We start from the raw sequence: 24,101 nt of genomic DNA, 5'->3' as shown, positions 1-24,101 counted from the left end.
CTTTTTTACGATTAACCTCTTAACAAGAATATTATTATGTAAATTAAGTATTATTAGTTGTCTTATTCTCATTTTACTGATTTGCAACATGTTATTAAATACATGTTCAAATAACCACTCAACAAGTAGGTATAGTGGGTATTTTATTGTATTTAACAATCAAACACTAATATGCCTGAAAACAAAAAAACGGCTCAAGATAGTCCACAAGTAAATATTTAGCATTTACCTTAAATGCCTACTGAAAGCCACTACTAGTGACCACGCAGTCTGATAGTTTATATATCAATGATGAAATCTTAACATTGCAACACATGCCGATACGGCCGGGTTAACTTATAAAGTGACATTTTAAATTTCCCGGGAAATATCCGGCTGAAAACGTCTCGGTATGATGACGTTTGCGCGTGACGCCACGGATTGAACGGAAGTATTGGGACACAACGGTGTCCCAATACAAACAGCGTCTGTTTTCATCGAAAAATTCCACAGTATTCTGGACATCTGTGTTGGTGAATCTTTTGCAATTTGTTTAATGAACAACGGAGACAGCAAAGAAGAAAGCTGTAGGTGGGATCGGTGTATTAGCGGCTGGCTGCAGCAACACAACCAGGAGGACTTTGAGTTGGATAGCAGACGCGCTATCCGACGCTAGCCGCCGACCGCACCGATGATCGGGTGAAGTCCTTCGTCGCGCCGTCGATCGCTGGAACGCAGGTGAGCACGGGTGTTGATGAGCAGATGAGGGCTGGCGTAGGTGGAGAGCTAATGTTTTTAGCATAGCTCTGTCGAGGTCCCGTAGCTAAGTTAGCTTCAATGGCGTCGTTAGCAACAGCATTGCTAGGCTTCGCCAGGCTGGACAGCATTAACCGTGTGGTTACAGGTCCAGGGTCTCCTGATAGTAGAGGTAATAGTAGTATTGTTGATCTTCCGTCCATCCTTCCAGTCAGGGGCATGTTTCTTCTGTTTCTATCCGCAGTTAAGCACAATGCTATCACGTTAGCTCCGTAGCTAAAGTGTTCCGTCGATGTATTGTCGTGGAGATAAAAGTCACTGTGAATGTCCATTTCGCGTTTTAGACTCTCATTTTCAAGAGGATATAGTATCCCAGGTGGTTTAAAATACAAATCCGTGATCCACAATAGAAAAAGAAGAAAGTGTGGAATCCAATGAGCCGTTGTACCTAAGTTACGGTCAGAGCGAAAAAAGATACACCCTGGCGTCCTGCACTGCACTCGAATCCTTCACTCTCACTTTCCTCATCCACGATTCTTTCATCCTGGCTCAAATTAATGGGGTAATCGTCGCTTTCTCGGTCCGAATCACTCTCGCTGCTGGTGTAAACAATGTGCAGATGTGAGGAGCCATTCAACCTGCGACGTCACGCTACTTCCGGTACAGGCAAGGCTTTTTTATCAGCGACCAAAAGTTGCGAACTTTATCGTCGATGTTCTCTACTAAATCCTTTCAGCAAAAATATGGCAATATCGCGAAATGATCAAGTATGACACATAGAATGGACCTGCTATCCCCGTTTAAATAAAAAAAATTCATTTCAGTAGGCCTTTAAATATGCCATTAAAACAAAGACCACATAAAACACATTGTTATAAAACAAATTTAAAAAAACAACAACAAGGCTCATTTAATCTCAATTTAAGTTTAAATTGAGTTATGAAAATGTAGCATATATTTTGCTATTATGGAGTTCAAATAGCCACCGTGTTGATTAATGTCTTAGTCACTGCCAGTGTTATAACAGTTTATTAATAAACCAAAACAGCCAAGCAGCGGCTGCTGGGAGTCAGTTTTTGCTGTGTGGGGGTCAAATTCAGATGAAGCAGCCACTGATGATTCTGGTGCAGCGGAGCATGAAGGTTTATTGTTCCAATAAATATAGTGTAAACATTAAATGCTAAGTTTCATGCAAGAACTAACCTATTTTTCGACAAAATCTAAATGGGCTTCTTAGCACCATAGCTCTAGGTGGAGGGCTTCACTTTCCTGCACAAAGAATATGTTTAAACCATTCAAAAGTCAGTTTACACTCTCAAATTCTAAATGAAAGGTTGCAGCTGCTGTCAATACGACGTACAATTTGTATGTTTTGGTGTGATTACAGCAGAAAGTGACCAGTTTTGTTGGATAGCAGTTTTTTTATCGTTGATGCACCGCACCTCCTTCTCTTCCTTAACACGTCTCGGCTGGCGTCGTCAGTGTTTTATCTGTTGTGACCACTTGTTGATGATGTTACGGAACAATTGATCTGTTTATTTTGTTTACAGTTTAAGTTGGATTAGGATTTGGATTTTGTGCACTGCATAGACTTTCCGTTCGCAAAGGACAAGCGAGCAGTGCAGAATTGTGGACCAAACCGTTTTTTCAGAATGGGCCATGCGGGTTACTGACATTGTATATATAAAATTGGATGACTTGTGTCTTTGTTTTAATTTAGATTAATTTGTATGAACTAGAGTTGTACGGTATACTAATGAATGATATTCGGTACTATACCGCCTCTAAAAAGTACTGGTCCCCCACCCAAACGCCATTGAAATTGCTGATTTTGCGAGCAGAGGAGCATGTTCGGCAGCGCACAATCACGGAGTACTTACAAGCAGACACAGTGTGTAGACAGAAAAGGGAGAACGGACGCATTTTGGCTTAAAAACTAACAATAAAGATGAAGTTTCAATGCTAAAACGCCCTCAGGAAGAGGTGCTTTAAGACAGTGGTCCCCAACCACCGGGCCGCGGCCCGGTACCGGTCCGCGGACCGATTGGTACCGGGCCGCACAAGAATTAAAAAAAAAAAAATAAAAAAAAAAAATGTTTTGTTTTTTTTTAATTACAAAAAAAAAATGAAATTAACATAAAAAACACAATATATACATTATATATCAATATAGATCAATACAGTCTGCAGGGATACAGTCCATAAGCACACATGATTGTATTTATTTATGTAAAAAAATAATAATAATAAATAAATGTACACCGCCCCCCCCCCACCCCTCACCCCCCACCCCCCACACCGGTCCGTGGGACAAATTTTCAAGCGTTGACCGGTCCGCAGCTACAAAAAGGTTGGGGACCACTGCTTTAAGACATGGCTAGCTAGCTAGCGGCTGAAGTCCATCCGCAGTCGGCAGTGTTTTAGCTACTTCTAAATCACTAATCCTTGCCACCATGGCGACAAATAAAGTAAGTTCCTTCCATGTATCATTATCACTGCAGGACGAGGAATAGCTAAACATGTTTCACTACACACCGTAGCTCACCGGCACTATGTAAACAAACGCCATGGGTGGATCTACACCTGACATCCACTGTAATGATACCAAACACAGGAGTGTATCTAGTCGATACTACTATGATTATATCAATATTTTTTATCATCACAATTTTTTTTTTCATTTAAAAAAAAATGTATATTATGTTTATAAACTTACATGAGCCGTACATAGTCGATACTACAATGATTATATCAAATATTTTTATCATCATAAAATATTTTGCTTTTTTCATTGTTTATAAACCCAATAAATACGTCCCTGGACACATGAGGACTTTGAATATGACCAATGTATGATCCTGTAACTACTTGGTATCGGATTGATACCCAAATTTGTCGTATCATCCAAAACTAATGTAAAGTTGTGGAGGGGGGCGTGGCCTGCGGGCCTGCCGCGGAATGGGGTGTGCCAGGACCGGCCTCGAAGACAGCGACAGGTGCGTAGATGGCCCAGGTGGGCCTTGTTATCTAATCACCTGTCGCCTTTATTAGCAGCAGCCGGAATGAGACACGTGGTTGGAGCTGGACGGAGAGCGAGAGAGACGCAGACGCCGAGAAAACATTTGCTGGAAAGCAAAACACATGCACGTTTTCACGGAAATAAAAGAGCGTTGTAACTCTGATCCGGGCTCTCCTGGCAGTGTGTGGTGGTGTGCCGAACCCACTGGAGGGCAACCTCCACACACTGCCAGCTCCAACTACGTGTCTCATCCGGCTGCTGCTAATGTATCAAACACGAGAATAATAAGTGATTGTAACATTTTAACAGAAGTGTAGATAGAACATGTTGAGACGGAAAATAAGCAGATATTAACAGAAGTAGATTAATAATCCATTTCCACGTGGGATCTGAGCCGAGGATGTCGTTGTGGCTTGTGCAGCCCTTTGAGACACTCTGGCTGTATAAATAAACTTTGATTGATTGATTAAATGATTTTTACAGCTTGTCCTTTATAATGTTGACAAAATAATAGAATGGAAAATGACACAATATGTTACTGCATATGTCAGCAGACTAATTAGGAGCCTTTGTTTGTTTACTTACTACTAAAAGACAAGTTGTCTAGTATGTTCACTATTTTATTTAAGAACACAATTGCAATAATAAACATATGTTTAAAGGCCTAATGAAATGAATTTTTTTTATTTAAATGGGAATAGCAGATCTATTCTATGTGTCATACTTGATCATTTCGCGATATTGCCATATTTTTGCTGAAAGGATTTAGTAGAGAAAATCGACGATAAAGTTCGCAACTTTTGCTCACTGATAAAAAAAAGCCTTGCCCCTACCGGTAGTAGCGTGACGTCACAAGTGGTAGAGCTGCTCACAATTCCCCGTTGTTTACAATGGAGCGAGAGATATTAGGAGCGAGAAAGTGACGATTACCCCATTAATTTGAGCGAGGATGAAAGATTTGTGGATGAGGAACGTTAGAGTGACGGACTAGAGTGCAGTTCAAGAGATATCTTTTTTCGCTCTGACCGTAACTTAGGTACAAGCTGGCTCATTGGAATCCACACTCTCTCCTTTTTCTATTGTGGATCACGGATTTGTATTTTAAACCACCTCGGATACTATATCCTCTTGAAAATGAGAGTCGAGAACGCGAAATGGACATTCACAGTGACTTTTATCTCCATGACAATACATCGACGGAGCTCTTTAGCATGAGCTAACGTGATAGCATCTGTCTCAAATGCAGATAGAAACAAAATAAATAAATCCCTGACTGGAAGGATAGACAGAAGATCAACAATACTACTATCAGGAGACACCAAACCAAACACTAAATACACGGTTAATGTGTATTCGACGCCTGTCGAAGCCTAGCAATGCTGTTGCTAACGACGCTAACTTAACAACGGGACCTCGTCAGAGCTATGATAAAAACATTAGCGCTCCACCTACGCCAGCCAGCCCTCCTCTGCTCATCAACACCCGTGCTCACCTGCGTTCCAGCGATCGACGATGCGGTCGGCGGCCCGGAGACGTAGGAAGTCAAGGTGAGTTCGCCGCTAGCGCGTCTGCTATCCAACAAAGTCCTCCTTGTTGTGTTGCTACAGCCAGCCGCTAATACACCGATCCCACCTACAACGTTCTTCTTTGCAGTCTCCATTGTTCATTAAACAAATTGCAAAAGATTCGCCAACACAGATGTCCAGAATACTGTGGAATTATGAAATGAAAACAGAGCTCTGTGTATTGTGTCCAAAAGGGTCCAAACACTTCCGTGGACCTCCCGACGTCACGCGCATACGTCATCCTCCAAAGGCGTTTTGAACCGGAAGTTCCCCGGGAAATTTAAAATTGCACTTTATAAGTTAACCCGGCCGTATTGGCATGTGTTGCAATGTTAAAGGCCTACTGAAATGATTTTTTTTTATTTAAACAGAGATAGCAGATCTATTCTATGTGTCATACTTGATCATTTCGCGATATTGCCATATTTTTGCTGAAAGGATTTAGTATAGAACAACGACGATAAAGATTGCAACTTTTGGTATCTGATAAAAAAAGGCTTGCCCCTACCGGAAGTAGCGTGACGTAGTCAGTTGAACATATACGCAAAGTTCCCTATTGTTTACAATGATGGCCGCATGAAGTGAGAGAGATTCGGACCGAGAAAGCGACGATTTCCCCATTAATTTGAGCGAGGATGAAAGATTTGTGGATGAGTAAAGTGCAAGTGAAGGACTAGTGGGGAGTTGAAGCTATTCAGATAGGGAAGATGCTGTGAGAGCCGGGGGTGACCTGATATTCAGCTGGGAATGACTACAACAGTAAATAAACACAAGACATATATATACTCTATTAGCCACAACACAACCAGGCTTATATTTAATATGCCACAAATTAATCCTGCATAAAAACACCTGCGTGTTTGTTACGCTAGCTCCTAGCTCCTCTGCTAGCTCCTAGCTCCATAGAACACGCCAATACAATTCAAACACCTGATCAACACACACAATCACTCAGCCCAAAAGACCGTTCACCTAACCCAAGGTTCATAAAGCTTATATATTTTAAAAAATGTACGTACATACGCAAAAAAAAGTTGCGCACATACGGTCAAGCGATCAAATGTTTAGAAGCCAAAGCTGCATACTCACAGTAGCACGTCTGCGTCTTTGTCATCCAAATCAAAGTAATCCTGGTAAGAGTCTGTGTTGTCCCAGTTCTCTACAGGCGTCTGTGTATCGAAGTCAAAAGTCCTCCTGGTTAGAGTCTCTGTTATCCGAGTTCTTCCATCTTGACTGCATCTTTCGGGAATGTAAACAAAGAAGCGCCGGCTGTGTACTGTTGTTGCTGACTACGTTCGAAAAATACGTCCATTTCGCACCGACAACTTTCTTCTTTGCTTGCTCAGCTTCCTTCTCCATAATGCAATGAACATGATTGCAACAGATTCACGAACACAGATGTCCAGAATACTGTGGAATTATGAAATGAAAACAGAGCTTTTTCGTATTGGCTTCAATGTGGAAGGCATACCCGTGTTCGCCGGTCTACGTCACGCGCATACGTCATCCTCAGAGGCGTTTCGAACCGGAAGTTTAGCGGCAAATTTAAAATGTCACTTTATAAGTTAACCCGGCCGTATTGGCATGTGTTATAATGTTAAGATTTCATCATTGATATATAAACTATCAGACTGCGTGGTCGGTAGTAGTGGCTTTCAGTAGGCCTTTAATGTACCATAAGATTGTTTGTTAAAATAAAGCCAATAATGCCATTTTTTGTGGTCCCCTTCATTTAGAAAAATATCGAAAAATACCGAAAAGTATCAAAATACATTTTGGTACCAGTACCAAAATATTGGTATCAGGACAACACTTGTATGAACTTGGGGCTATGTGTGAGCCTTAGTGGTCTTTTGGGGCCCTTAGAATTGCCGATACGACGGCTCTGTGCAGAGGTGTACTTACAACAATCTTTTTTGGAGACAAATGATACAATTTATAGTCACGGCGCAATTTTTTTTTATTTTCCTTACTTTTGGGGCGTGACCGAAAATAATTAGGAAGCCCAGGTTGTATAACATTTGGAGTGTGATAAGTCCTACGAAAGAGTGTCCTTTCAGCAGCTCCTTTAAAACGTTCACCTTTCTTAGGAAGCGTATAATTAAAGACGATGCCTGTCCGTGGCGGAGATGGTGCGAAATGCCACACAGGCTTTGGCAACTGCAGGCTGATAGAATTCTGTTAAAAATAGATTTGAGAATGTCAGTTTTTGCGGCGCTGGAGTCGAACAGCAAAAGAGCACTGTTGATGACACAGTGGGGTTTAGACGTGTGCTGTACTTTGGTTTAGCGACCAAAAAAAAAAAAAGTTAAGGGAAATTGATCAAGCTAAGTGACAGTCACAGCATACACTCTAATTCAGACCTGGGCAAAATACGGCCCGCGGGCCACACGCGGCCCGTTAAGATTTTCAATCAGGCCCACCAGACATTCTACATCCTTTTTTTTAGATCTTTAACATCAAAACTGTAGCCACCATTATGATGTGCAGTGATGTTTTTAAATGACCGTAAGTCTTGAACTATAGAAAGTATTTCAATGGTTGAAATCTGCGCTTTTGAGTATTAGACGCATGTGTCAGAAAACAGATGCAGAAGCACATTTTTACAACAAATTCCGGCACAAAAGTGATAATATATTATATTGTAGGTGTTTATTGCCCTTTGCATTCATATTTTGCTGTTTGTTACATTGGCAGACCAGGGTGGTGGTTCCTCTCTTTAAGAAGGGGAACCGGAGGGTGTGTTCCAACTATCGTGGGATCACACTCCTCAGCCTTCCCGGTGAGGTCTATTCAGGTGTACTGGAGAGGAGGCTACGCCGGATAGTCGAACCTCGGATTCAAGAGGAACAGTGTGGTTTTCGTCCTGGTCGTGGAACTGTGGACCAGCTCTATACTCTCGGCAGGGTCCTTGAGGGTGCATGGGAGTTTGCCCAACCAGTCTACATGTGCTTTGTGGACTTGGAGAAGACATTCGACCGTGTACCCCGGGAAGTCCTGTGGGGAGTGCTCAGAGAGTATGGGGTTTCGGACTGTCTGATTGTGGCGGTCCACTCCCTGTATGATCAGTGCCAGAGCTTGGTCCGCATTGCCGGCAGTAAGTCGGACACGTTTCCAGTGAGGGTTGGACTCCGCCAAGGCTGCCCTTTGTCACCGATTCTGTTCAGAACTTTTATGGACAGAATTTCAGAATTTCTAGGCGTTGAGGGGATCTGGTTTGGTGGCTGCAGGATTAGCTCTCTGCTTTTTGCAGATGATGTGGTCCTGATGGCTTCATCTGGCCAGGATCTTCAGCTCTCACTGGATCGGTTTGCAGCAGAGTGTGAAGCGACTGGGATGGGAATCAGCACCTCCAAGTCCGAGTCCATGGTTCATCTGGCTCCTCTCGATGTGGAGGAGCAGTGGCTTAACTCTGAGCTCCTCCCGGACGACAGAGCTTCTCACCCTATCTCTAAGGGAGAGCCCCGCCACCCGGCGAAGGAAACTAATTCCGGCCGCTTGTACCCGTGATCTTGTCCTTTCGGTCATAACCCAAAGCTCATGACCATAGGTGAGGATGGGAACGTAGATCGACCGGTAAATTGAGAGCTTTGCCTTCCGGCTCATTTCCTTCTTCACCACAACGGATCGATACAGCGTCCGCATTACTGAAGACGCCGCACCGATCCGCCTGTCGATCTCACCATCCACTCTTCCCTCACTCGTGAACAAGACTCCGAGGTACTTGAACTCCTCCACTTGGGGCAGGGTCTCCTCCCCAACCCGGAGATGCTACTCCACCCTTTGAGTATTTGTATGTATATAATTTTACACTACACAGCTGTCAATACCCAACATGGCCTCTGGTCCGTCACTTAAATACGTCTGTGTGCAACATAAACATGAATAACAAATCCAATTGTTGCAAAATGCACACCCACATAGTAATTGATTGTATTGATCTATATGATACGTATAATATGTTAGGTGAAAGGCCTGTACTCTGCACAAGAATGCCAAACATAAATATTATTTCAGGCTGAGTTGTGATGATCTGTTTCCCGGATCATGTTTAGTTTTATTTTAAGACTCCCTTAGTTCTGTTTCAGCACCCCTGGGTTTGTGTTCCTGGTTGCCATGGGTGCTGATTATTTTCACCTGCCTCTGATTAGTGGCCGGGACGCTCACCTGCTCCCGGGCACTAATCAGAGAGCTATGTATTCCTGCCTCTCGCCACACTCGGTCTGTTTTTTTTTGGTTTTCTTCACATAACAAGCTACATTTGAATAGCTTTGCCTCTTGTTCCTATGCTCGTTGTTCCTTTGCTAAGCTTTAGTTTTGCTTCCCGTGCTAACAGCACGTTTTTTCCTCTTCGTTTGTATTCTTGACTGATTTATGGAAAATAACGGGCAAACGACCAGCGACCCAACCGTAACATGAGTGTAATTAATAGAAACTCAGTGATGAATCTGTGTGGCCTATTAAAGATGATGACATAACAACAGCATCACACCTTGCACTGCACACATCGTTGACTTGTTTAAGACCGAAAACAGCAGCTGTTGGTGCAAGACTTCCCTGCTGTGAAATGTTACATGATGTAAAACAGCTTGTGCTAATAAAAATGGCCATAAAAAGGGCATGTTTTCACATCTTTATTCAAACCAATACTGATTACTGATTGTACTGATTAGAACACAGATGAATACCAGTGTTGATAAGGAATATCGATATTGGAATCAATTCTAACGATATACATCCCTACGATATGAGTCATTTTTTTAAGAACAGATTCACGGTTGACAATGTAAAAATAAAGAAAATAAATAGTTTTTACCAGAACCTACCTATGGATGTTGTCATTCACCCAGGTCATTGTAGTCTCAGGACATTCAATCGATCGTAACTGGACTGTTTGGTTTGTCTTAGAAGACATTTTGCCCCTCATTCAAGTTCAGTCCATGCTCACAGACTTAGACTTATCCGATTTAATCTAGATCTGACCAATCTAAATCTATCAGCATGAACCGATGAAGCCTACTCTGATGAGAGGCCAAACGTCTTCTAAGACAGACCAAACAGTCCAGGTTTGGATCGATCGAACGCCCTGAGAACACCAGAACCTCGTTTGCTTAAATGTCAGTTTGTATCCAACAGAAACCTTTCATTTACACAAATGAACCAAAAGTTGGCGAGTGAGATCATCATTATTTATCGAAAAATTAAATAATGTAAATAATATAAGGTTTGGATTTCAGAAGTCGGGAGAGGACAACTGGCTAGCGTACCAGGTGTGTTGTTTGAAGGGATTAGTGCTTCTCAATTATTCTTGTTACACCCCCACACAAATATGAAACATTTTGCTCCCCTTCTCCCCTCACTCTCAGAGTATGTAACATTGTAATAAGTACACCTCTGCATAACATCGTACCCTTAACATTCAAGAAAAAAGAAAAGATGTATAGATCCACTTAAAACTGTCATGATCTGTGGTCTGGATCATGTTTTCTGTCATAACGGGGGAGGTTGCAGCTTACTGCGAGGTTTGTTCTCCCGGGAAGCAAACTGACTATTCCGGACAAGGCGTGAAGGTAGGAACATATTTAATTATTCAAAACTCAAAAGGGTACAAAAAACAGAAAACAACCTGAAGGCAAGCGTGCCTATCGCACGCGGAAGCTAAGGCAAAAACTTAGGACATGAAACTATAGACATGAAACAACTAACCAAACTATGGCATAGAACAAGCAAGACTTACTGCGGCATGAAACAAATAACTAGCAAAAACTTGGAATCGGACATGGAACGAGTAGCATGAATTAAGCATCGCATGACACAAGCAATGACGCCAGGACGACTAACTGGCAAAGACAGGCTTAAATAATGGTCTCTTGATTAGAGCAGGTGCGTGTCCCGAACACCAGAGGCAGGTGAAACTAATAAGTCGCCATGGAAACTAAAACAAACAAGGGTGTACAAAAACAGGAACTGGTGGAGTCTTAAAACTAACAGAAAATAACAAAAACATGATCCAGACCACAGATCATGACAACAACTAGTCATAACTTTATTGACATTGGTTTTAAGTCTAACAGAAACAATTTAAAGTGCATTAATTTACCTGAAATTATACTTATTTAAACTATAAACATTTGTTTGATTGACTTGAACTATCTGATACTGGAAAATATATTTAAAAATAACTGAATACATTATTTCAAATTGATCGGCAACTCAAGAGCACAATACATAAAACACTTTAACATACAAAACAAAAATGAATAAAACAATTGTACTGTTTTTTTAATTTATTTTGTTGTTATTATAAAAAGTATGAAGTCAGGATTAATGGCTTTTAGTAGTGCACACCTTTTTGAAGCCTGATGCTGCATGATACTGATAAAGCATGTACCCTGGGGCCACCCTGGCATCGCAGTGCACCCCCCCCCCCCCCAAAGGGGGTCCCACCCCACTATTTGAGAAGCACTTGGATGCATAATTAAGATTAATATGAATAAAACAAAACATATTTTTTTGTATTTGTCTTTTCTTCCCCTTGTTTGGCAGCACACATTTCCTCCGCTGACAAATGGACACCAAACACTTTTAGTCAGAGGGCAACATTTAAAAGTCAAAGAGAAATCAATGCAACGGATGAAGGGCATGTTTGTAGATCAGTGAGTCTACAATAACCAACAAAGTGTTGGGAGAGGGAGAGCCATATCTTGTATGAATGCACGTCCATGGTATCATACATCCTTCTATTCATACCATGCAGTATATTCTTATACACTATATATTTTCCATATATTATATACAGTCTATTCTCCGTAAAAGACAACAAAACTGGTACAATACAGTGAGAGGAGTATTTTCTTTCTCAGGTCGTTAGCTAATGTTTCATTTTAAAGTAAGTACACTGACTGTGTAAAACGTTGGCCAGATGTCGGGAAGTGTGTCTTGTCTTACCGACAATTGTTCTCCCGTTAAACCATGCGGTAAGAAATTTAAAGACTTCCTTTACATAGACGATTAGACTGCAGAGCACCTTGCTGCATGCATTTGCATACGAATGAGGTCATTTCTGAAATATCCTTATGCGTATGCTCTTAGGACACATGTGGTTTGGAAAATGTGTTTATTTCATTCACCGTTGCCCTGAAGCTCATTTGCAATTAGGGCCGTGGGGGGTTTTGTCCTATTAACTAGAATATAGTAGGGGCTGGAAAGTTCATAGGCTGACTAAGAAGGATTTATGCCACTTTAATAAAACTTGGCATGCAACATTTACTGATGCTGAGTGTGTTTTCCCTCCAAATTAAGCTACGTTGGATACAAAATTGAAGACTCGGAAAAGTGGTCATGAATTTGCGTTAACATCGGCCATCACCTTCCCTGCCACCTTGGACTTGGAGAGGCCCTGGGGAGGAGAGGTCCACTGCATGGACTGCCGTTTGGTCTCTGGCTCTAATGGTGCGTTACATTTGTTCAAGGAAGTCGGAATTTCAACTGGAACACCCCTCGAGGTCGGATTTCCGACTCGGAAAGTCGGAGCATTCTCACCAACCCTGAGTTGGCTTCAAAGATGGCTGCTCTGGATGTAAACAGTGATATACGCTTCGATAATATCCTTCAAAGATGGCTGCTCTGGATGTAAACAATGATATACGCTTCTATAATATCCTTCAAAGATGGCTGCTCTGGATGTAAACAAAGATATACGCTTCCATAATATCATTCAACAATGGCTGCTCTGAAGGTAAACAATGATCTACGCTTCTATAATATCCTTCAAAGATGGCTGCTCTGGATGTAAACAATGATCTACGCTTCTATAATATCATTCAACGATGGCTGCTGTGGAGGTAAACAATGATCTACGCTTCTATAATATCCTTCAAAGATGGCTGCTCTGGATGTAAACAATGATCTACGCTTCTATAATATCATTCAACGATGGCTGCTGTGGAGGTAAACAATGATCTACGCTTCTATAATATCCTTCAAAGATGGCTGCTCTGGATGTAAACAATGATATACGCTTCGATAATATCCTTCAAAGATGGCTGCTCTGGATGTAAACAATGATCTACGCTTCTATAATATCCTTCAATGATGGCTGCTCTGGATGTAAACAATGATCTACGCTTCTATAATATCCTTCAATGATGGCTGCTCTGGATGTAAACAATGATCTACGCTCCTATAATATCCTTCAAATATGGCTGCTCTGGATGTAAACAGTGATCTACGCTTCTATAATATCATTCAACGATGGCTGCTGTGGAGGTAAACAATGATCTACGCTTCTATAATATCCTTCAAAGATGGCTGCTCTGGATGTAAACAATGACCTACGCTTCGATAATATCCTTCAAAGATGGCTGCTCTGGATGTAAACAATGATATACGCTTCTATAATATCATTCAACGATGGCTGCTCTGGAGGTAAACAATGATCTACGCTTCTATAATATCCTTCAAAGATGGCTGCTCTGGATGTAAACAATGATATACGCTTCTATAAAATCATTCGAAGATGGCTGCTCTGGATGTAAATAATGATACATGCTTCTTTAATATCCTTCAAAGATGGCTGCTGTGGATGTAAACAATGATATACGCTTCTATATTATTCTTCAAAGATGGCTGCTCTGGATGTAAACAATGATCTACGCTTCTATAATATCCTTCAAAGATGGCTGCTTTGGATGTAAACAATGATATACGCTTCGATAGTATCCTTCAAAGATGGCTGCTCAGGATGTAAACAATGATCTACGCTTCTATAATATCATTCAACGATGGCTGCTGTGGAGGTAAACAATGATCTACGCTTCTATAATTTCCTTCAAAGATGGCTGCTCCGGATGTAAACAATGATATATGCTTCTATAATATCCTTCAAAGATGGCTGCTCTGGATGTAAACAATGATATACGCTTCTATAATATCCTTCAAAGATGGCTGCTCTGGATGTAAACAAAGATATACGCTTCCATAATATCATTCAACGATGGTTGCTCTGGAGGTAAACAATGATCTACGCTTCTATAATATCCTTCAAATATGGCTGCTCTGGATGTAAACAGTGATCTACGCTTCTATAATATCATTCAACGATGGCTGCTGTGGAGGTAAACAATGATCTACGCTTCTATATAATATCCTTCAAAGATAGCTGCTCTGGATGTAAACAATGATATACGCTTCGATAATATCCTTCAAAGATGGCTGCTCTGGATGTAAACAATGATCTACGCTTCTATAATATCCTTCAATGATGGCTGCTCTGGATGTAAACAATGATTTACGCTTCTATAATATCCTTCAATGATGGCTGCTCTGGATGTAAACAATGATCTACGCTCCTATAATATCCTTCGAAGATGGCTGCTCAGGATATAAACAATGATCTATGCTTCTATAATATCTTCAAAGATGGCTGCTGTGGATGTAAACAATGATATACGCTTATATGATATCCTTCAAAGATGGCTGCTTTGGATGTAAACAATGATATACGCTTCGATAGTATCCTTCAAAGATGGCTGCTCAGGATGTAAACAATGATATACGCTTCGATAATAGCCTTCAAAGATGTCTGCTCTGGATGTAAACAATGATATACGCTTCTATAAAATCCTTCGAAGATGGCTGCTCAGGATGTAAATAATGATACATGCTTCTTTAATATCCTTCAAAGATGGCTGCTCAGGATGTAAACAATGATATACGCTTCTATATTACTCTTCAAAGATGGCTGCTGTGGATGTAAACAATGATCTACGCTTCTATAATATCCTTACGGTATTCAGTTGTAAAACATTTTTCCACCACTTGTGGCAGTAATGAAAATCTCAAACAAACAGAAGAAGTCTGGAGCTAAAGTCATAGAGAAGTGTCTTAAGCACAAAAAATATGACTAAAGTCGTGAAGCTGAATTATGAAGCGCTTTGACACTATTTCCACATTCACCCATACATTCACACACTGATGGCGGGAGCTGCCATGCAAGGCCCTAACCACCACCCATCAGGAGCAAGGGTGAAGTGTCTTGCTCAGGGACACAATGGACGTGACTAGGTTGGTAGAAGCTGTGGATCGAACCAGGAACCCTCAGGTTGCTGGCAGGGCCACTCTCCCGATCGCGCCACGCCGTCCCCCCCCCCCCCCCATCTTCAAGGCTCCTCTTACCCCTCCTGAATTCCGCACAGTTGATAAAGCCGGAGCAACAATCTCCCTAATGTCGCAACCATGTCTACCACGAATAATCACTTTTTCCTGCAGATATTTGATAACATCACTTTTCCAGATGTTATCCATAGTCAAAAAAAAAAAAAAACGCCTCCTGAGTTCCCAATTCAGTATCCAATTTGGGTTTATCTGGAAGGAAAATACTCAGTTAGCATCAGTAAATGTTTGGTTGAATGCGAGTTTTATCAATGTGGCACGAAGCCTTTTCAGCCCCACTCCAAAAAAAAAGTCATTTAAAAGTTTGAGTCAGTAATATACAAATGGTCCGCCGGGCTCAACGGAGTTTCGTTCTGTGGACGTATGTCGAGGTTTAGTGCAAGTCAGACAAAAAAATAATGTACCGTATTTTTCGGACCATAGGGCACACCGGATTATAAGGCGCACTACCGATGAATGGTCTATTTTCAATCTTTTTTCATATATAAGGCGCACCAGATTATAAGGTCATTTAAAAAAATATGTTTTCTAAATGTAAAAGACTTCCTTGTGGTCTACATAACATGTAATGGTGGTTCTTTGGTCAAAATGTTGCATAGATGATATTTTACGGATCATCTTCAAGCCGCTTTCTGACAGCGTCTTCTCCCCGTCATCTTTGTAGTAGCGGTGTAGCGTGCAAGGACGGGAGTGGAAGAAGTGTTAAAAGATGGAGCTAACTGTTTTAATGACATTAAGACTTTGCTTCAATCAATAACGGAGCAGCAGAAATGTCCAACCGGAACTCTGTAATAACTAAAGTTCCTTGGGTGAATAATGTAAACTCACTACACCGGTATGTTTTTGCGCTTTCATGGTGAGTTTACTGACAGATATAAGTAAGAACTTTACACTACTTTATATTAGAAATGGCAAGAGTGGAGGATGAATGTCACATAACAAGAAGATAGAGAAAAAGAAGAAACTTATCGACTACGGACTTGCACAATTTTTCAGGACTTATGCAGATCCCAAATACAGATCAGCAGGTACAAGAATGTAAGAAAAGTTGCTTTTGCATAATATTGCGAAACAAAACGCCAGATAATATGTCTTACCTTGTACACACACCATAATAATACTTATGTTGAAGCACAGTAAAATACATCAAGCGGTGCGGCTTCATAGCTTACCAAAGTCCTACTAAAACATTTTGATGGATTTTTGAGCGCCGTGAGTAATTTTCTATATTTTCAATGGAACATATAAAATGTTGTTGTTGTTTACTTAAATCATATTGCAGTCTACACGTATCTCTTATTTGTGTCTGCCATCTACTGGTCACCCTTATCATTTCACCATGTACCAAATAAAGTTCCTTGGGTGAATAATGTAAACTCACTATACCGGTATGTTTTAGCGCTTTCATGGCGCGTTTACTGACAGATATAAGTAAGAACTTTACACTACTTTATGTTAGAAATGGCAACAGTGGAGGATGAATGTCACATAACAAGAAGATAGAGAAAAAGAAGAAACTTATCGACTACGGACTTGCACAATTTTTCAGGACTTATGCAGATCCCAAATACAGATCAGCAGGTACAAGAATGTAAGAAAAGTTGCTTTTGCATAATATTGCGAAACAAAACGCCAGATAATATGTCTTACCTTATACACACACCATAATAATACTCCTATTTTGAAGCACAGTACAATCCATCAAGCGGTGCGGCTTCATAGCTTACCAAAGTCGTACTAAAACATTTTGATGGATTTTTGAGTGCCGTGTGTAGTTTTCTATATTTTCAATGGAACATGTAAAATGTTGTTGTTTATTTAAATCATATTGCAGTCTACACGTATCTCTTATGTGTGACTGCCATCTACTGGTCACCCTTATCATTTCACCATGTACCAAATAAAGTTCCTTGGGTGAATAATGTAAACTCACTATACCGGTATGTTTTAGCGCTTTCATGGCGAGTTTACTGACAGATATAAGTAAGAACTTTACACTACTTTATATTTGAAATGGCAACAGTGGAGGATGAATGTCCCATAACAAGAAAATAGAGAAAAAGAAGAAACTTATCGACTACGGACTTGCACAATTTTTCAGGACTCATGCAGATCCCAAAAACAGATCAGCAGGTAAAAGAATGTAAGAAAAGTTGCTTTTTCATAATATTGCGAAACAAAACGCCAGATAATATGTCTTACCTTATACACACACCATAATAATACTCCTATGTTGAAGCACAGTACAATCCATCAAGCGGTGCGGCTTCATAGCTTACCAAAGTCGTACTAAAACATTTTGATGGATTTTTGAGTGCCGTGTGTAATTTTCTATATTTTCAATGGAACATGTAAAATGTTGTTGTTTTTTATTTAAATCATATTGCAGTCTACACGTATCTCTTATGTGTGACTGCCATCTACTGGTCACCCTTATCATTTCACCATGTACCAAATAAAGTTCCTTGGGTGAATAATATAAACTCACTACACCGGTATGTTTTAGCGCTTTCATGGCGAGTTTACTGACAGATATAAGTAAGAACTTTACCCTACTTTATATTAGTAATGGCAACAGTGGAGGATGAATGTCCCATAACAAGAAAATAGAGAAAAAGAAGAAACTTATCGACTACGGACTTGCACAATTTTTCAGGACTTATGCAGATCCCAAATACAGATCAGCAGGTACAAGAATGTAAGAAAAGTTGCTTTTGCATAATATTGCGAAACAAAACGCCAGATAATATGTCTTACCTTATACACACACCATAATAATACTTATGTTGAAGCACAGTAAAATCCATCAAGCGGTGCGGCTTCGTAGCTTACCAAAGTCGTACTAAAACATTTTGATGGATTTTTGAGCGCCGTGTGTAATTTTCTATATTTTCAATGGCACATGTAAAATGTTGTTGTTGTTTATTTAAATCATATTGCAGTCTACACGTATCTCTTATGCGTGTCTGCCATCTACTGGTCACACATATCATTTCACCATAGCTTTTTTTTTTTTTTTTTTTTTTCATGTTTATTTCGAATATGTAGACAAAACAAAAACAAACAAATTTTGCAAAAAACAACAAAAAAGCCATTCAAGAATGAATAACAAAACAATAATAATAATAATAATAATAATAATAATAATAATAATATTAATAATAGTAATAATAAAAAGCAAAAAGAAAGTAAAAATGAAAATAAACATTAATGTAAACATATCCGAAAAGGATTTGATGTCGGTAAGCAAAACCAGAATTGTTCCGTACATTAGGCACACCGGGTTATAAGGCGCACTGTCAAGTTTTGAGGGAAAAAAAGGATATTAAGTGCACCTTATAGTGTGGAAAATATGTTAATTTGATACCTACGTTACTCACACTGTACACAGAATACATGGACTTATAAGTGACAGTAGATTTAATACGATAAATGAATGAATAAGTGCTTACTAATATAAAACAAAAAGGCTTATTGAGAGGAGAAAGCGTCAAAAATAAGACTACTCAGCCGTTTAGTTGTCACTGTGCATTTCATAGTAGAATAATTTTTCACACACCGTATTGTCCTTGGCGAAGGTCACAACGTTTGAGTGGCTTGGAGTGGCCAATGACAGTAGACGTTCACTTTTTGCTTTCACTTTCCTTTTCTTTTAAAATACTCCGCCCCGAGAGAGTCTCTCTCACATTCGGGAGACACAACAGTGGGGTCAGGTAAAAAAAAAAAATAATTAAAAGAACAAAAGTGACGTCGTCCTTCCTCAGTGATATACTGAATAATAATATGCCTTAGTGGCTCCCTTGAGTTTTTTAAAAAATGTATGAAAATGGCAAAAATATGGAAAAAAATATTATTTTTTTGTTTTGATATGGTTTCTGTAGGAGGACAAACATGACACAAACATTAGCATTTGTTAAAAATCCCACTGTTTAACATGTTTATGCTTCACTGATGAGAGTATTTGGCGAGCGCCGTTTTGTCCTACTAATTCCGGCGGTCCCTGAACTCACCGTAGTTCTTTAAAATGTGACACAACAGTTTGTTTACATGTCTTAACTTTCTCCGACGCTGCCACAGAAAGACGTGTTTTATGCCACTCCGCTCATTTTGTCCACCAAACATTGTATACTGTGCGTGAATGCACAAGGGGAAGCTTTGTTTTTGTTTTTGACTTGTGTGGAGTGCTTATCAGGCATATTTGGTCAGTGCATGTGTAGAGGGAGAGGTGGCCAGCGCTGCCTGCAGGAGCAAAGGTCACCGCCTCTGTCCATGGTGCTGAGGACGGAGCACCATCAGACGGGGGCGTGGCAGTGCTGACGGCGAGACACGGCTGGCAGGTGATTAGATTTCACAGGTGGTACGTGTTAATCTAATCATCTGCTGTCTTTAACAGTAAGTGGCCGGGAGCTGGAGGGGAAAGAGGATACGGACGTGTTACAAACATATGATTATTAAAACCTTGTTAAAACCTGCACGCTTGGCTCCTGTGCCGTGTCTGACAGTGGGACCGCGAGGACGCAACTTCCACAGCATGTTTGCTAACATGCTATTTAGGCTAGCTCAATGTACATATTGCATCATTATGCCTCGTTTAATGAGACCCGGTACTATAAGATGCCAAGGAATGCTATTTTGTAAAATGTGTAAAACTAATAAACATCGATATCCAACAGTGGCCGCTTTTTATAATTATGTCGTATGCTGACCTGGGACTTTTGCGGGTCTTTCTTTGCCTTTGAAGATGACATCATGCAACAGTGTGTTCATTTAAAAGTTAGCTGGATGAAATATGGCCACAGGTGTTTTGAAGGAATTTATCTCAACATTTGCATTGTCCTGTACCCCGCTTTCCGCCCGAATGCAGCTGAGATGGGCTCCAGCACCCCCCACGTTTGGCCACCCCTGGGTCTAGGCCAGGCCGAGGCACTTATTTTGACTGGGGGGCCAAATTTTGAGAAAACAATTTGTCTGGGGGCCGGTATGTATACTTTTGCACCACCCCCCACCACCCCAAAAGCGGTAGAAAATGGATGGATGGATTTGTATTGTCCGTTTTTTGCTAAGTTTTTATTAGTACTCGCTATTGAGTTCCCCGGGACCCTTTTGTCCCCCATTGTCTCCTTTTTAATAAGGCATTTTGTCAATAACCTCTAAACGTGTTATTTTATAACAAATTTTCCATGAAAATCCAAAGAATCAAAGCATCCATCCGTGCATGTTCTACCGCTTGTCTCTTTCAGGGTGGTGGGGGGTGGTGCATTGAAATTTCAATTTCAATGCAAATGGATATACTGGCCCCCAGACACATTTTTTTCTCAAAATTTGGCCCCCAGAGTCAAAATAATTAACTTCGGCCTGGCCTAGACCCGGGAGTGGCAGTACGTTTACCACTGATGGTCACAGACTGAAAAATCAAAGGATGCTGGTGGCCGTTTTGGCAGTTTTCACATTCAACAAACAATATATGGTAGATGTTTTTTCAAAGAACTAGAAAATGCAATTTCAATTTCAATGCAAATAGATATACCGGCCCCCAGACACATTTTTTTCTCAAAATTTGGCCCCCGAGTCAAAATAATTGCCTCGGCCTGGCCTATACCCGGGAGTGGCCAAACGTTTACCACTGATGGTCACAGACTCAAAAATCAAAGGATGCTGGTGGCACATTTTGGCAGTTTTCACCTTCAAAAACAGTACAATATATGACAGATGTTTTTTCAAAGAACTAGAAAAGACCCAGGAGTGGCCAAACGTTTACCACCGTTACGGTTTGGTTGCAGCATCCAGGGATGCAAACGGACGACTCCGGACAGGACTTGCAGGTAGGAACATGATTTAATCTTCGAAAATCAACGAAGCACCAAAAACAGAAAAACAAGATGAAGGAAGAAAGTGCAGATTGCACTGGATGACAGGGCTAACACTTAGCATAGACTAGAGATAGGAATACATAACAGAAGTGTGATGCAAACAAAAACCGACTGACTGGCAAAGGCAGGCTTAAATAATGTCTCTTGATTAGCAACAGGTGAGCGTCCCGAACACAAGAGGCAGGTGAAAATAATATGTAGCCATGGTAACAACTCAGAGGTGCACAAACAGGAACTAAAGGAGTCCAAAACTAACACAAAACACAAAACATGATCCGGACCACGGATCATGACAACCACTGATGGTCACAGACTGAAAAATCAAAGGATGCTGGTGGCCATTGTGGCAGTTTTCACCTTCAAAAACAGTACAATATATGGCGGATGTTTTTTCAAAGAACTAGAAAATGCACTTTTAATTTCAATGCAAATAGATACACCACCGCCCAGACACATTTATTTTTTTCTCTAAATTTGGCTCCCCGAGTGAAAATAATTGCCCAGGCCTGTACTATACCCTCCCAATGGCCTTGCTTTGGCATGAAATATTAATCATTTCCTTGGCATCCTCACCATCATTTTCAGAGTCTTGCAGTAATAGATACTTTGCTCCATTTAAACATTTAGTCTTTGACCTGAACTCTGACAGGCTGTGCTAGGAAACAAAGCCTCATCGTGTACGTGTGATGTTAAAAATGGCAGCAATGGCGGTGACAAGTCATTCTCCGTTATCTATTATTAACGGGGGCCACGTTACGGTAAACCTCCCAAGGGGGACTTCCGAGGACCGGGAGTAAACTCGCATTGAGTTTTTCCTTCAAATGTAATCAGAGTACCGTCCTTTCCTCCTCCCTGTTTGCAGGAGTCAGCTGTGCCGGGGACCAGGACCTGGCGGCCAACATGACGGAGTGCCTGCGCTGGGCCGGTCCTTTGCCCGCTCAGATCCGAGAGTGCCGAGTGGCTTGCAGGGACGACTGCGCTCTGACTCCGTGGTCCAAGTTCTCGGAGTGCGGCGGCGGCGGGTGTGGCGGCTTCCAACGACGCAAACGGTCGCTCCTAGGTAAGAGCTCGACCTTTCTGAACACAGGTTTTGACAGCTCACCCGCCTTCTGTCCTAGGAACCCGGTTTCTACTCTCCTTGCCGTTATCTAAATTGGCTCTTGCATAGCTTGTAGTTGCTGATTTTAACACAGATGGCCAAATCTGAATTGCATGCTGTGTTTGCAGAGCAGGCTCGGTACTATTTGTCTTCATGAATATTTGATCCAGTGCCACAGGGGTTGTAGTAAACACACCCTGTCTCTCAATAATGCTATTCCAATCCAACGCATAAAAGATAGGCCTTGGCTCAGTGGTAGGTTTTCCCTGGGGGATGTTTACATGTGCCATGGTTTGGATATATTATATATACGTAAAGGCCTGATTTTATTTCTGTATCTGGCAATTGGGGAGTTTAAAAGGTAATTATTGGAGTTGACAGACCTCTGCTAAGGTCCCACTGTACTTCAGTCTGTTTGGGGCGTAATCTTTGGGCACCTAACGATTGGATCCAATTCCAATTCCTGGGGGGGCGATTCCATTCAGCACGATTCTCGATTCAAACCGATTCTCGCAATGTATTTGTCATGATCCATGTTTTTGTTATGTTATGTTAGTTTTGGAGTCTTTTAGTTCCTGTTTGACACCTGAGTTTGGTTTGGTTGCCACGGCTACTCATGATTTTTCACCTGCCGCCTGTGTTCGGGACGCTCACCTGGCTCTAATCAAGAGACATTATTTAAGCCTGCCTTTGCCAGTCAGTCATCCTGGCGTCATTGTTTGTCTCATGCCTTGCCAAGTAAGTCTTGCTAGTTTCATGCCACAGTTCCCTGAGTGTGCCAGGCCATAGTTTATGCTAAGTGTTTGCTTCATGCCAAGTGTTTGCTTCATGCTCTCGTCACGTCTCTTGTCTTCTAGTCCGTGCTAAGTATTTAGCTTCAAGTGCGATTGGCACTTTGTTTTCCCTTTGTTGTACCTCTTTGAGTTTTGTTCAAGATTAAATCATGTTCCTACCTGCAACTCTTGTCCGGAGTGATCCGTTTGCATCCCGGGGGAACAAACCTCACAGCAAGCGAGTTTTGTTGGCTTGTAACATGTTGTCGGAAAAAAAAAAAAATGCAAAAATGTAAGAAAACAGACCAACAACTATAATGTAATGACAAACGGCATAAGTAGTAACTAAAGATAATAATACAATTTGTCACTTATAACACACATTTTGATGAATATATATATATACAACTTAGTAAGATTTTTTTTTACAAAATTAAAAACAAATCTATAGACCCCCCACATTACATTATTATTATTATTATTAAATACATTTTTGCTCTTTTTTCTTACATTTTTAAATTTTTTCCAACATTTTTATTTGGGACACATCTGGATTACTGGTTATAAAAGCTCCTTCTGGTTGCATGGAGATGGCCTGAAACATCCATCCATCCATCCATCCATCTTCTTCCGCTTATCCGAGGTCGGGTCGCGGGGGCAGCAGCTTAAGCAGGGAAGCCCAGACTTCCCTTTCCCCAGCCGGCCTGAAACATATTTTAAAAAATCAATTATTATATAAAAAATAAACATTAAAAAATAAATAACAAATAAATAAATATATATATATATATATATATATATATATATATATATATATATATATTATATATATATATATATATATATATATATATATATATATATATA

The 24,101-nt window shown here is 40.7% G+C and overlaps 1 protein-coding gene across 1 annotated transcript in view; it reads left to right on the top strand.

Moving 5' to 3' along the window:
* The window catches only part of thsd7ba (thrombospondin, type I, domain containing 7Ba), a 517,449-nt gene that overhangs the window by 246,992 nt on the left and 246,356 nt on the right, over positions 1-24,101 (top strand). Inside the window, exon 14 of the mRNA XM_062067490.1 lies at positions 22,225-22,422. Coding sequence (XP_061923474.1) covers positions 22,225-22,422 — 198 coding nt within the window. The remainder of the gene's footprint in view (positions 1-22,224; positions 22,423-24,101) is intronic.

Source organism: Entelurus aequoreus, linkage group LG13 (assembly GCF_033978785.1).
Source record: "Entelurus aequoreus isolate RoL-2023_Sb linkage group LG13, RoL_Eaeq_v1.1, whole genome shotgun sequence".
Classification (NCBI taxonomy): domain Eukaryota; kingdom Metazoa; phylum Chordata; class Actinopteri; order Syngnathiformes; family Syngnathidae; genus Entelurus; species Entelurus aequoreus.
This window is presented reverse-complemented; position numbering and strand designations above follow the sequence as displayed.